The following is a 15,868-nucleotide window of genomic DNA, read 5'->3' on the forward strand; positions in this document are numbered from 1 at the left end:
GGAAAAAAGTAAGAAAATTGTAAAGTTTAACAAAGCAAATGGTGACAACAGAAGAAATCACAACTCATGGACAAATATGAACTTATTTCTTAAGAACCTTTTATTGCAACAGGGAATAAATTAATATTTTAGTAATGAAGTTAATGACTTACTGAAAAGTTTATAAAATACCTAACTGTAACTCCTGGATGGTATCATCAAAACATTCTTCTTGGGATACCAGATGGCATGTAGTTGAGGTGCTTGAGGACTGGCTGGGGACCAGACTTAAATCCCCTAGCAGCTTCATAAAAAATAACTAGGAGGGGTGAGGTGTGATTCCAGCACTGAATGAAGACAGACACAGAAGACTGCCCAGCACAAGCTGAGTAGTTAGACTAAAAGAACTGGAGAACACTGCCTTAGTGAAAGAATTTACTTTAGGAAATGGAGTAGCCATCTATCTGTTAAGGAAGACCTCTCATGTCAGCCACTGACCTCTACATGCATAAAGTCTTGAGCCAGACATAGTATCTCATAACTAATTCAGGGCTTGAGAGGTAGAAACAGGGTGTCCAGGTTCAAGGTTAGCCTGGGATATAAAGCAGCTCCCCCTTAGCCACTAATCTTTTTGTCTGTTTTAGTGCCATGGAGATGGTGATACCAATGAGAGGGCTCCTGTAGGATTGGAGATTTTGTAAAGTAGGGGAAAGACCCATGTTAGCGTAATTATACGTTTCAACTTACTCCTTTAAGTTGTGCTTGCTTTTTAAGTTTATATTATGTCAGCAGTCAGCAGTGAATCAGTACATTCTTCAAAGCTTCTGCATCCTAGCAGATCCCTATGTTGTCTTTGGAAAATAGCCAGAAGGGGAGAGCAGGGGTCTGGAAAGACTAGAAGAAAACTTACAGGAGTTCAGATGAGGACTAGAGGGTGGAGGCTGTGTGCTAACTTGTTGGTGTGTGTGTGTGCGCGCATGTGTGCATGTATAAGCACTTGGGTGTCAGAAAATAGGAATTTCCTGGCAGAGTGCTCAGGTACTAATATTATTTAAAACTTCAAGATGGGGAGCTTATCAAGTCTGGGAAGGAAGCAAAGAGTAGAGGAAGTCACCTAAGAGTCAGTGTGGGGATGAGTGAAAAGGAGGCATGAACTTTCTATTGAACTAAGAGTTACTATTACTAATCACACACATCACTTCTTTTTTTTAAAAAATGCAGTATTTTTAAAAAATACTATTTCCAGTAATGAAACAAAACAAAGCAGATTGACCTTAGACTGGTCACTGAGGACAGGAAAGCACAAATTGCAGTATAAAATACCAAATACTGAGCACAACCCTTCTGCTTTAATGGAAGAAATAAGGCTTTGCCTGATTAAGATTAGACAGTACCTGTAGTTAAGGAATTGCTTTTCTGCATTTTAATTTTTATTAACAATCTAACTTACCTTACTGCTTTTCCTTTACTCCTCACAGCCAGAGGACCAGCTGGTATGAAGTTCAGGGTCTACGGGCTGGCTGTTTCTTAGCAGCTAGGCCTCTGGAGACCTAAGGCAGTTTTGAGGTGTCTAGGCCTTGCTCTGAAGTGCTGAAGTGGTCTGTGTTCTTTTTTCCGGTCCAGATCTTTGTTGCTTTTATGTTGGTTTTTTGGTTTGTGTTTCTCAATGTCATTTCTGCTGTTATAGTTTTGCTTTTGTAATTGTAGTAAAAAACACATAGCACATATTTTACCAACTTAACAATTTTTAGACGTAGAACTCAGTGACACCAACTATGTTCATATTCCACCATCCACAGAACTTCTCACATTGATCAAAACTAAAGCTGCAAACCATTGTAGTAGTGACTCTCCACTATCCTCTGCTTATCCTCAGACTTAGGAGGAATATCGAATTAGAGTCAAACTGCCTGAATTCTAACATTAGTTCCTCTATAGTGCTACCTGTATGGCCCTGGGCAATTTATTTAACATCTATATGCCTGAATTTCTCCATCTAAAATAGGGATAATAGTATCTAGTTTACAGTATTGTTATATGAATTAAATAATTTGCAATGAATAGTGAAAAACAAATAAAATGTCTCCAGTCCACTGTTCTTAGCAGCCATAACGTTGTTCTGTATTTCCCTTTGCAAGACTTCCAAAATCATGCTGTGAGCTCTAATTCTCTCCACTTCCACTCCAGCCAGTTTTCCCTGAATTTTCCAAAACTGTTTTCATGGGGTCACAGTTTTCTAACCCGTTAGCTAAATCAGTGGTCAATTCTTATTGTCCATCTACACGACCTATTTATTAGCTTTTTACAGGTTGAGCTTTCCCTCTTAATAAACTTAACTCCACAAAAGAATTGTGGTTTCTTCCTGCTGTGCAGGCTGTCCTTTGATCTTTCTGGAAGTGCAAACTGGTTCTTACCAGTCTACTAAACATTTCCACTTAGATGTCTTAGAAATTTATAAAATTCTTACCCTTTAATCCTTTTTAAAACTCTGAATGCTAAACCCCATAAACTCTTAACTTGTTCTACCCAGCCTTGCTTATCACAGTTAGTGAGTTCAGTCTTATTCTCTCTTCCCACATGGAATTGTCAACTAAGTTTTTGCTTTTAAATGCATGTGTATGTGGGGCACTTCAAAACCTCTTCTGCCTTCACCCAGACCCAGCCAACTGTAGCCCACAGTAGCCCTATCAGCTTTTGCCTAGATGACAGTAGTGGCTTTCAGAAGTTTCTTTGCTTTTGTCCTTCATATTTCTATTCTCAATTCAGCAGCCAAAATAATCCTATCAAATAGAAGGCTGTATCAAGATTTCTAGACCTGCTTCTGTAAACATTTACTCTGGGTAATTTTTACTTCGGGTTCATCCCCTGTGTTATAAGACAATTAACATTCCTGACCTCTCTACTAAAACCCCCAAAATGTCTCCAGATACAACCAAATGCTCTCTAGAGGGCACAGCAAACTCTGGATCAGAAAACTCTAGGTTATATCACAAAATTCTCTTAAATTGTCCATTCTTTCTTTGGCTCAAAAATCTTTTTTAACTGGGAGAGATAATGACAGGATCCATCTGGTTTTAGATTAAGAGAAAACAAAAAGAAAAGGAAAATAATCTCAACAGAAGGACAAGATGTTGAATGACAAGCCATCATCAAGACCATCCTCACTGCAACTAGAGCGTAGGATTTGCTGAGAAGAAAAAGATTAGAAAGGCTGACAACTGCTGTGCTGATGGCTCCTTGGCACTTGGCTCAGAAGCAGGAGGTCTGAACCACGTGAATGCCTGGGAATGCAGAAGCAGGGGCGGCTGGCTAATAGGACTGGGTGGTCAGCTAGCTTTGCATTTGATTAAGAGAACCTGCCTCAAAACAATAAGATGGAAGAATAATTAGGATCCCTGACATTAACTTCAGGCCTCCACAGAGAGTCGTGCACATACATATACCTTCACCCTTTCATACATGAGAGCGTGCATACCACACAAAGACACAAAGTAGAAAGGTAATTGGAATAGTACTGAGAACTAAAAATCCTTTCAGGGTGAATTGTCTTCTAGGAGTTAGGAATGAGAAGGATAATAGTAGGAGTGCTGTCATGGCAGATTATTGGGTTCTAGTTTAGAGTCTGTTTCAAGATCTTGCTAATGTGCGTTCTCTTAGGATTGAGGCTAAAAAGGTGTATGCCACTCCAGACTCCCTGCAAACTGGGTTCCAGATACATCTGCTTCCATGTTGTACGTTTGCCTGAAGATTTGAGGCATTCATTTCCCTGGAAGAATACAGTAAAGACTCTCAGCAGTACATAGAAATACCCTGCATTGTGTAATATATATGCTAAATATATTACATATAAATAGCGAAACCATTTAGTATTCCAGTCCAGTGTTGTCCAGGGATCCTCTCACACTTCAGTAGAAAGTAACTCAGGTTCATCTGTATCCACATAAATATTACATAAGACTTGCTATTTTTAAATATAAACAGCTTTGTTTTTAAATGAGCACTCCCGTATAATAATTTTTCTGTCTTTCTGAAGTGCTGGGTATATTATTAACCATTTATTATAGAAGGATTCCTAATTTTGAGATTAAAAATCTTATACTTTTTAGGCATTCCTGTTTGTCCTATATTCTTCACATTCTAGAAGGTCCTGTGAAAACCAAAAGGGATTTATTTTTTAAAGAATTGATTCTCAGAGTTGTAATATGGCAGTATAGGGTAGGGAGCTTTTTTTTTTTTTTGGTTTGTTTGTTTCTTCAGATAGAATATTACTATGTAGACCAGACTGGTATGGAACGCTAGGATCCTGTTGCCTCAGCCTCTGGGTAGTGGGATTTCAAGTATACAGCACCACACCCTGCTGAGTTCTAGAAAGGGGGAAATAGAATTTTAAGGTGCAGTGCCACAAATACTTTTATTAGTTTGGACCTAAAATAGCTGGTGTTCTTTAGTCTTCTTACAGCTTGTTTTTGATCCACCATCAGTTAAGATATAGAAAATGAAATTCTTGGCCCCATTATGCCCAAACCACCAAATGTATCTAAAATACCCAGTATCCTAGCTCATTGTTCATTCAGAGTATAGTTATCTCATTGGTATTTTAAGATCTGCTTTAGATAACATGTTGTACAGCAAGAACTGCTTTGTTGTTTTGTGCTGATTTAGTCCCTAAGATGTTGAGTAAATTTTTTTTATGGTTATTCTCAGTCTTTTGAATCTTAATAGTGCACATGTTTTTACTCAAGTATATTTGGAGAGAATTGCTTTTTTCCTTTCGAAGAGACTTGTAACCTGGTGTTCATCTTATAGGTTATTGAAGACAATGGTGTTCGGAGAGTCGTTGTGGTTCCGCAATCACCAGAGTTTCATCCTGGTGGCCACACAGTTATCCACCGCTCCCCACATCCTCCTCTTCCTGGTTTCATTCCCGTCCCAACCATGATGCCCCCTCCACCACGCCATATGTACTCACCAGTGACTGGAGCTGGCGACATGGCCACACAGTATCTGCCACAGTATCAGTCTTCACAAGTATATGCAGATGTAGGTAAGATCTTCAAACATCCCTGCCTTGCTGTGGCCGTCCCTCACTTGGACATAAGAGATGCTTGCTTCATGTCATAGAAAGGAAACTACCCATGGTAATGATAGCACAGTGTGTTTCTGTTGCCTAAGCACTATTTAGGAACTTTGTCTTCATGATGCTACAGGTCTCCAGCAAACAGGTAAACAAAATCAGAATGTAATTTACATCAGACAGAATATTTAGCAGGGTCATGTTTGATGACAGGTCTCCTCTAAGGAGGTTTTTAAACCTTTAGCTTCTTTTAAACCTGAAAGGCTGTGATGTGACTACAAAAAGTTGGTGGATTCTTTGAGAAATTGAGAAGCTCAAAGTTGCCTTCAGTTAATACATTGCTGAAAAGATAAGACTAACACGCTCACATGTGCACATACACAACTCAATAATCTTTTTCTTTGCTATGACTTTAAACAATGCCTTTTTACTTGTTTGTAGCTCAAGTTTCTTCTATGAGAATCTCCTTTTCTGATACTCCTTCCTGTTCTGTGGTCAGAACATTCCTACAACAGCCTCAATAAGAGCTGTGTAGCACCATGTCTAGGTAGTAAGTAAAAATGTGCACAGTCACACTTCAGTGTTCTAAAGGAAGGTGAAAGGGCACAAATGCCCCTCCAGCTAGGGGTGGGAGAGGACAAGTGTCACCTTCAAGGTTCTCTGTTAGGGAATGTGATACCAGGGCTGAGGAGCTGATGGTGCTGGGTTTTTTGCCAGTAAACTTTCCAGTCACATGCTGTCTTGATTCTCAGAACGGGACCAAAGGAATGTTTCATTGTTAGCCAGACTGTTGCAGATTGGACTTCACTATACAGTGTTCTTATGAATACATTAGCTCATATCATTTCCCAGTAACATTCCCAAGATACAGAAGAAGGGGCTGGGGTTCAGAATGATTGTCTCTTAAAGGTCACGTTGCTTAGCTGTTGTGGTTTTAGTTCTCTCAGATCTACTCTGTTACAACATAGTCTTTATTTTCTCCATGGGCACTCTGATTTTATCTTGAATGGATGAAATGTAAATGCATTTGTGTAGCCAGACTGCATTTTAAAAGGGGGTACTAAGTGTGCTTCTTATATAACGTTAGCCATTTGTAGCTGTACATTTCAGTGTAATTTTTTTTACTTGTATTCTACAAAGAATAGAATTTATTTATATTTTTTCTCTACAGGTTATTCTTTATCTGAAGTGTTTCCAAGCACATGTACACTAATACACAAGATATCTTAGGACTGGGATGTAAGGAATTGTAACACAAACCTCCTTATACACATACCCTGATGATAATTTTTATATACTATTTAATAATTTTGCACAGCCCATCACCACTCAGGTGTGGTGTTTTTATATTTGTATTTTATCAGCACTTGAAGCTCCAGACTTGGGGACATTTCAGATTTTTAGATTAGGGATTTGTAATTCTAAGCCATTTCTGCCATCCCAGGGAAAACTCTTCGACCTGTCAAGTAGTCTGTCCTGATTTCTTCTCTGGCCCCAGCCCTTTAGTTGCTTTCTGTCTGTGTGTTTTCGTGTTCCAGACTTCTCACTAGTATGCATATAGCAATTTATGTATGTGCAGCATTTATAATATTTATATAAGATATGATATTTTTTGCCTGGGTTTTTAACTTGAGATTCGTCTATCTGGTGACATGCAGTGGCATCTCATCAGCTTTGCAGTTGAGTTTAGACTTGTGTGCACATCACACTTTGCACCATCCATTCATTAGTTGATGACATTTGATACTTTAACTGACTGTGAATTGATGCTATTGCAAACATACCGATCTCAATGCCAGCATATTTTACAATTTTGAGTAGAAGGGCTGGGGCATGTGTGAATAGCACCTGCCACCCTGTCTGCTCACTGGTTTCTCCATTTTCTATCCCTACCAACAGTGTATGAGGGTTTTAGTTTTCCACAACCTTGCTAAAATGTACTTTCATAATCATCTTGTTGCTTGTGAATTTTATCTTATTTTTTGTTTTGATTTCCTTTTATTTTGTTGATGCTCATTGGCTATATATTCTTTTTTTTCCAAAGAATATCTTTTTATTCATATTACAACGAGCTTCACATCTGGCATGTATTTATACTTCAAAGTTGGAGGGAATAAAACACATCTAGCTCTATAAATTATGCATAGTAATAAACCAGTATGGAAGAAAAACAAGAAACAATATCCACCACCCAGTTAACACCTGTTTGGTTGTAGGGGCACAGTAAGGTCAATGGGACATTGTCCCATATTCTGAGCCGTTCGCCTCTGGCACTGTCTCACTGCTACGCTCAGCAATGATGATGTCACCCCCCCTTGCTGCCTAGCTGGCAATGCTGTCACAGGGCTGCCTGTTCTCCGTGAAGCCATAGAGCTTCCTGAGGGCCGCTCGTGCAGCTTCTTCCTCTGCGACAGTTTCCCCAGGTCCCTCTGCAATCAACTTTTTGTTGTAGTATAAGCCAACAAAATATAAAGGCAAAGCAGTTGTGCTTCCAGATTGCCTGGTAAGTCTAGACTCAGGAGCTGAAATGTTTCTCATCTTCAACTCTTCTACTCGATTTACAGTGGTCCACATCTCTAAGAGCTCTTTCCCCATCATTTGCGTAACGAAGAAGTCCCTGACGAACAGTGCAGCCCTTTCAGGGCCACTGCTCTGGAGCAGGGCTCCAATCACTGAAGAAAATCTGACAAAATACGGGCAGGGGTACAGGAAAGTCTGCACTGAGGGTCAACTGCTCCACAGCCCAGTTACAGACAGACAGCTGCCTCACTAGTAAGAAACTTAACTAGGCTCTCGATGCCTTCGGTGGACAAGTCTGGGAACTCATCTTCAAGAAACTGTGTGAGGCACCAATGTGAAAAAGACAGCCCTTTTCAAACAGTTCTTGATTGCCCTTAAGATTCAGAAGAGCAGCTTCTTTACCTGTGCCATGGTTCTGACATTTCGTCTCTTCGCTTTAGGCGAAGATGTAGCAGCTATTGACAAATGCAGTTTTGAGAAGGTCCAACGAAAAGGTTTCCTGTAACCGAGACCCAAAGACTTGTAGCTCTGCATGGTAATCCCAGCTTGGCTTCTCTGAGCATCGCCTGGGCATCGGGCAGTTTAGCAGGTGCCATTGCTCCAGCTTCTTCTGGAAGCAGAAGGCAGCACAGAATCCCTTCAGTCACCAAACTGAGGAACCAGCGTGCAGGTGGCCGGAGCCAAGGGGTAGCGAGGGCCCTGCAGCAGCAGCCGGAGTACGGCAAAAGCCATGGCAAGAACAAGGCAGTGGAGAGGGGAAGGAAGTCAGCCAGATCGGTGTCATAAATACTCAGTTTTAGTAGAATTGGCATTTTATTGTTATGTTACCAAATCCATGGTTTGTGGGCACCCCCGCCCCACAGTACACTCTTTTCACTTTCCCTGTGATATCTCTTGATAGAGAAAAGGTCCTAACTTTGATGTTTGTTTTGCTTTGTTTATATTGTTTATATCTTTTCTAATAATTATTACCAAACCCAAGGTCATGGAAATACACTCCTTTGTTTCTTTCTGAAGGCTTTGCTGGCTCATATGAAGAGTGAATTCTGTATGTCCTTATAATATTCATTTCAAGAATTTTATAAAGCACTGCTGAGGGAATTTGTTAGGCTTTTAAATATTTTTTCATGTCATATTTCAGATACAAAATTAAAACATAAATTTAATGTTCCAATTAATTTTTGTTTGCTAACTCCTGCAGCTTTTTCAGTGATGATTTTCTGCTTCAGAATTATAATTTAGACTGCTGACATTTTTTTCCTGTTTTATGTGGTTGAGATTGAAGAAGGTTGAGAGGTAATAGCTTACAGTACAGTGAAGGAAAAGCTGTAACCAGGTCAGCGTGGTCTTACTACTCACCGGCCCACAGACCTGTGGTGTTTCTCTGGAGAGAAAATTGGGAACATGATTAAGGAAAGAAATGTCTGTGCTAACTTACATAGAGCTGTAACCAAGTCAGGAAGCTTGAGTCTGTTAGTGGAGACATATAAATAGCTTTGTTTTTCAGAACTTTACTACTTATAATACTTTAGTTTTATGTGAAATGACAGGCTCACTGCCTTTACTGTGACAGATCCATTTGGAGAATTCGGTAATTTAACACTTGTGTTTTGCTTCTTCTAGATGCCCACTCTACACATGGCAGGTCCAACTTTAGAGATGAAAGATCTAGTAAAACATATGAACGTTTGCAGAAAAAATTAAAGGATCGCCAAGGAACACAGAAGGATAAAATGAGCAGCCCACCACCATCACCTCAGAAATGCCCTTCTCCCATCAGTGAACACAACGGACTCATAAAAGGGCAGAATACCAGTGCTGTGAACACAGGATCTGCAAGAAACAGATCTGGGCGTGGGAGAGGCTGTACGCAAGTTGACCCAGAAATAGAAGGTGACTCTGGACAATATTGTCTCTCACATTTTTCATTTAAAGTGCTAAAATTATATCTTCACCCTTCACCCATCTCATCCTGGAGCATATAAATTCATAGCCTAGCATTTCCCTAACTGTGAGAAATGTTTTATAATCTTAATGATTGCTAGACAGCTGCTTTAGCATTTGAAAATGTCAATTAAGTAATTTTACATTATCATAAATGTTACTAGTTGAGAAGTTTCCTTGGATAGGAAAACTGACTAACCAAGGTATCATTTCTTCTGTTTCTGGTCCTTTGATAAGGTTGTTTTGCCTTTTACCAAAACTTTATTTTCCAGCCTCTTTATATATGAGTACATGATAACTAGTTATGTCATTAACCAATCCTCTCTGCATGTTCCATAGTTAGTCATAGTATTCTCCTTCTCTTTGCTTCAGAAGTTTTACTTGTCTTTGGATCCTTCTAACATATGACTGTCATCATATAAACTCTGAACACTACTTTTTATCATGTAGTCTATAGGTAATATAAGCTGGGCTGACAATAGCCTGTCTCCCTGTCTCAGGTGTGGGGTTTGTGCCCAGGTACTTTGACTGTATGCTAAGCCTCTCACTGATGCCTATCTTAATTTCCATAGATTTCCTTGATACTGTTGCCTGTTTTAACTTCTAAAGGTAGACCATACTATATTTCATCAAATGTGCCTGCGAGGCAGACTAACATGCCTTTTCACAAATACTAACAGCTTAATTTTCTTAGTCCTTGAATGTACTTGTCTAATGTGATACTCCTAATTCTTATCATGTTGAATTATCAAATGATACAGTTGATTAATGTGACAGCAACTAGGATGCGCCCAGCTTTGGGAACAATTTTCAAAGTATTATGCTTACCTCCATCTTCCTTAACATTCATTGTGCACATTTTAATCAGTGCTTTTATGGCTTCATGATTTGAATGTTAACGTTTACTAAACTGTTCTTCAGTTCTTGAGACTGTCTGAATATCCTTTTCTGCACTAATGTCTCAAATGAGTTGGGCTAAAGGGTTTATTTTGGTTGTTTTTATTTTGTTGTTTTTTGTTTTGTTTTGCTTTATATGTCAGTGGTTACTATGAATTACAGCAGATTGCATCTATCTGGTCAACAGTGATCAAGTATTTAGTTCACTAATTAAAGCCAGGTGTGGTGGTGCATGTCCGTAATCCCAGTATTTGGGAGGCTGAGGCAGGAGAGTTGTGGACTCCGGGCCATCTTAGATGCACTGAGACCAAAGCAGAACAATGAAAAGGTGTGGGAATGGCAGGCAGACTTCCAGAGGAGAGAGGGTTGTCTCCATTGTGAGTGAGAGTGCATTCTCATAGAAAAGCCACTATTGGGTGGCGTCTACAGCATACTCGACTGCGCAGGTACGCACTGTGTGAGTGATAGTAACAGTTACAGTAGAAACCAAAGCAGATGAACTGTTAAGGGTGTAGACTCTTATGTGTGACTAAGGATTAAAAACTAGAAAACAACCAGAGGAGAGGAAGAGAACTTTGCATTTAAGTTTTTTTTTTTTTTTCTTTTTTACTTCTTTTAAAGAAAAAGATGAAGAAACTAAAGCATTCGAAGCATTTCTTTCCAACATTGTCAAACCAGTGGTGAGTAGCTCATGTGTTTTTCTTGCTATTTCATGTATTCATGTGGAATTTTGTCATTCTCATTTAGGCTTTGTGTTAACTTTATAGACATGTGAAGCCAGTAGTAGCTCATCGTGGAGTAGGTGTTCTGAAAAGGGTCCTTCCAAGGAAGCATGTCCGAGACAAGTATTTCCCGGGAAGGGCTTTGGGCACTAAGTACAGTAAGTTAGAAAATACATAAGAAAAAGCTGACATAAAAAAATGTGTATACATCACAAATGGCTCGTGTAAAGGCTATGACAAAAGATTACATACTCATACAAAGTAAAAATTTCAAACCCATTGAGCATAGGAAGTTCTCCACAAATACCTAAAAGAAATGAGGATGTGTACTTTGGGGACCACACTTCCTGTTTAAAAATTACATGAAAATGTTTATTGCAGCACTAATATTCATAAAAGGTGAAACAAGACATGCATAAATTATGATAGTTCTATTTAACAAAATATAAAGAAAGCAGAAATAGGCAAAGGTGCTTTTCACAAAAATTGATACTGTAATTATAAATAAGTCAATAAAATGGTCTTGGGAAAAACTTTGTGAGAAATAGTGAAAACGTCAAAATACCATAACACTTGCTCTGATTTGTTCTTTTCTTCGTCCACTGTCTAAGCGTTGTGATTCTGCTCCGTTATATATGCAAACTGACAGAAAGGCCAGTCACTAAGATTTAATCCTGGCTCTTATGTAAAGATGCAAGTCAGAGATACACAGCCTAACAAAAGTAAATCTGTAATCACCCTCCATCATTATGTTTAGCTGCTTGGGATTCATATGCCACTGTTTGGAATTCATTTCTATGAGTCTAATGATCAATGCACTGTTTTAGCTCCCTCCTCCCCCACAGTCATACTCTTTGCTTCTTCCATGGCTTAATTTTAATCTCTTACTATGTATGGCTTGTGTTCCTATGTCATACTATTCTTTAAGAAATTGACCTACTTATTCATTCATTCATCCAGAAAATAATTACTTAGCTATCTCTGTATGTTATAATAAGTAAAAAAGTGTGTAGACAAATCTAGTATGGAAGGTAGAGTATGTGGAAAGTAATATTTTAAATTAAAACAATGAGGAAAAAGTCACTGGGCTCCCAAATTGAGGGAGACAAGTGCAGAGAGCATGGGATGGGAGGCAGGAGCAAGGACCATTGTCAGCATACCATGGCTTAGGATAGAACAGGCGGCCCAGAGCTTCTCCAGCCAGGATCAGGCCATTTGACATTGATTAAAAATTTTCCTCAGCTTACAGAGCGAAGAACTTTTTACCTCTTCACCCCTAGAATGCATAGTAGCATTATAACACAAAAAATGCTTGGAGTTTTTGCTTATTTTTGCACAAAAACAAATTACAAGTTGTCATTCTCCATGAAAGTGTCATAAATTGTTTTGATTTTTGCCTTGTATGAAAGTGTCAGTCCTCATCAAATAGGCTGATCATGTCTTTCCTGTTCTTTGAACTCCCAGTTAATCTGTTTGAATGCTGGAGCTCTGTCTTACTCTAACTTGTTTTCTCTTGAGACTGAACCATGTAGATGGAATAAACATGAAAGGAAACAGTAGCTGAAAAGTTTGCTGATGTCAGTCTCTTTTCAGAGTATTTGAGATGCACATGTGTTACTTAATTTTTATATAATACATTCATGACTACTGTTTATCCATTTCACAGATAGGAACTTAAACAAGCAAGTAAAAAGTAGTAAGAGCCAGGGTTAGAGTGCAGGCAGTCCCCAGAGCTCTGACCTAGTGCTTCTCAAGGGGTTCACTTAAAGTTAGGGCTCACAGCATGGCCATCATTGTGATAGTGTTCACTGTCCGTGTGAGATGTGGTCTTCAGGTGGTCTCTCCTGAGCTTCTGGGATGGTTTCTTGTTGCTTTGGTTGTGTAGCAGCTTACCTGTGTCCAGTAGTGCAAAGACCTTTTAGAAGTCTTACAGTCAGTTGTCCATCCTAAGCTCACTGTGACTACTCCTGGATGTTTTTGCCATGATTATAGACAGGTCGTTGAATAAAGAGCAACACTCTCACTGCTGTGGTACAGATTAGAAAAGAAGTTTCAGTGAGCTTACTGGCAGCATCAAATGCTTCAACCTTAAAAATAAAAGTAGTGTAGAAATTACATGTTTAGTTCTACAAAATCTGTTGTATGTTCAGAAGAAGAGCTGTGTGTTCTTTAGAGCGCCCCATCTCCTTTAACTCCTGTCATTGTGCCATGCCTGTGATGGCCGGGGAAGAACTGTGTGGCAAGCTGAGGGCTTTCAGTAGCATTTGGTAGAGTTGCCCTTCTCCTGCCCGTTCAGAGTGTCCCCAGGTAAAACACATGCACTAACACAGCTGTCTGCAACATCCAGTTGCTTCAGCCTCCTGAGATGCTCTGGTGCTAGCAGCAGTGCTAGAGTGAAAATACTGTGCACAGGGGATGGGCAGAATATGACATGTTCAGTGCAATGCCCGTACCAACCACACGCCTGTGTTGCTGTGTCAAACCTTTATCTCTTGGTGTTATAAACTCTGTGTAAAACAAAAAAAAAAACAAAAAAAAAAAAAAAAAAAGAAAAAGAAAAAGAAAAGAAAAGAAAGAAAGAAAGAAAAAGAAAAGTAAGTGGCCCTACCTAGTAAGGTTTGTATTTGGTTGGCATAACATCTAATGTTGATTTTTGTAGATAATATTAAAAGTGGCCACAGAAAGTGAAGTTTTAGAATGATCTACCTGTTATTATAAAAAGAGGTAGTTTTTTTTTTTTTTTAACTTAATGATTGAGTGATTTGCTGACTCTGATTAATTTTATGACCTATAAAGTACAGGTCATGGGGTTTGGGGCTTTGTTTTTTATTTTTCTGGGCTTTTTTTTTTTTTTTTGTGGTTTTTGTGTGCTATAATGAGATCATAAAATTGAATATATTTATTCACTCTATAAATATTTGACCCTGAACAAAATGCCATTTGCCATTCTTGGAGCTGGAGATGGATCATGAAGCAAAGTGTGGTCACGGTCCCTACAGCTTCCTTCAGTAGAATCATTATCATAGGATTAATTAAAGTCGTTAAGTGTGGGAGCTGGAGAGATGGCTCAGAGGAAAAGAGCAGTTGTTGCTCTCGAAGAGGACAGGGTTCGATTCCCAGCATCCACACAGCAGCTCATGACCACCTTTAACTCCAGTTCTAGGGATCTAATACTTTTCTGGACTTTGCAGGCATGCAGAGACATACATGCAAGCAAAACACCTGTATACATAAAATTAGTAAACTTTTAAAGTAAAATAAATTTTTAAATATTTTTAAGTATTGTGACTCATCAGAACAAAGACAATGCTATCCAAATGTCTAGTAAGGAAATTAAACCTTGGCAGGGGCATTAGGGAAATTTTCTTCTGAAAGAATGTTTGAGCTGAAATTTCAGGAAGTGGATGTTTGGTTGTTGTGGATGGGGCAGAGGGTGTGGGGCAGCACTGCACACAGCAGTGTGTAAAAGTCACTGGCCATGGCACACTAGAGGAGCATAATTGCAGCATATCTATGTGCCCACATAAATAGAAAGAAAAGATGCTCACATGTGGAACTCAGCTGCACACTCTAGGGAAAGTCAGTGTGCATTTTAATTCAGAATGAGCTGTGCTCTCAGGGTTGAATGGCCTGGAATGTTGCTAAGCCTTTCTGAAGTCCTGGGAAAGTTTGTATAGTTAAAAACAGCTTGGCTTCTCATTAGGTGTTTAGGTAACTATTTCCTAGTGTTTGTTTCTTAGTTTTGATGAGAAGTGCATGGCTCTACAACATCTTAAGCTTAGGGGAGAGTTCAGTGAAAGAAGCAGAAAAGAATTCTAGGCACTGTCTTCTCAACTTTCTGAAAAATTCATTTTATTTCATTTAGATGCTGAGAATTCAGTATTGGCCAAGCAAGTTTACTTCCCATGATTTCCTACTTAATGCTTTCCTACTGCCTGTCTTTGTGAAGGACAGTAACCAGCCACAGGCCTGACAGATGTTAATGCAGCTCTGTAACCACCTTCTGAGTCCTGTTGACATTGTCATTCTGTGAGGTCAAGATACCTAATGGGATGTGCATGAAGGTACACACGCACGTGACAGTAACTGTGTTTATGTTTAAACACAAACAAAAGCCTGTCCCATCTACCAGCTAATAGTCAAATGAACACTGTTTAATGTAGAATCTTTTAAGTCCTTTGAAGAATTTATGACCGTATTATAGTAAGTAAACTTTTGTATTCCCCTGACTTTACAAAAGCAGAAAATACACAATTTGGAAATATTCATTCTTGGAGAATTTTCAAAGAGAAAGTTATACTCACTGTTGGTCTTGCTTGTCCTGTGATGTGGTTTAACATTACATTTGGAAACAATAAATAAGAATATGTATGAGGGGCTGAAGAGATGGCTCAGCAGTTAAGAGCACTGACTGTTCTTCCAGAGGTCCCGAGTTCAATTCCTAGTAGCCACATGGTGGCTCACAACCATCTTTAATGGGATCAGATGCTCTCTTCTGGTGTGACTGAGAAAGTGACAGTGTACTCATATACAATGAATGGATGTGTGTTGTGTGTTTGTGTGTATGTGATCTTTTATATTGTATTCATCCTGTATTTTTAAGTGTGCATGCCATGGTACTCATGTGAAAGTTGAAGGACACTGTAAAGTAAGTTTTCTCCTTCCACCTTTATGTGAGTTCTGGTCACAAACTTGAATCACAAAGCTTATATTGTAAGTGCTTTTACCCTGA

The 15,868-nt window shown here is 39.1% G+C and overlaps 1 protein-coding gene and 1 pseudogene across 2 annotated transcripts in view; one reads left to right on the top strand and one right to left on the bottom strand.

The window, feature by feature from the left end:
• Positions 1-15,868, top strand: part of FNDC3A (fibronectin type III domain containing 3A) — a 140,667-nt gene that overhangs the window by 96,640 nt on the left and 28,159 nt on the right. The window contains exons 5-7 of the mRNA XM_080926399.1: positions 4,786-5,023; positions 9,197-9,466; positions 11,036-11,094. Of these exons, the coding sequence (XP_080782525.1) occupies positions 4,786-5,023; positions 9,197-9,466; positions 11,036-11,094 (567 nt within the window). The remainder of the gene's footprint in view (positions 1-4,785; positions 5,024-9,196; positions 9,467-11,035; positions 11,095-15,868) is intronic.
• Positions 7,376-8,305, bottom strand: LOC308427999 (large ribosomal subunit protein mL44-like; annotated as a pseudogene). The gene has a single exon. The product of its transcript is annotated as a large ribosomal subunit protein mL44-like (transcript).

The sequence above is a fragment of the Micromys minutus genome (genome assembly GCF_963924665.1).
Source record: "Micromys minutus genome assembly, chromosome: 12".
In the NCBI taxonomy this organism is placed as follows: domain Eukaryota; kingdom Metazoa; phylum Chordata; class Mammalia; order Rodentia; family Muridae; genus Micromys; species Micromys minutus.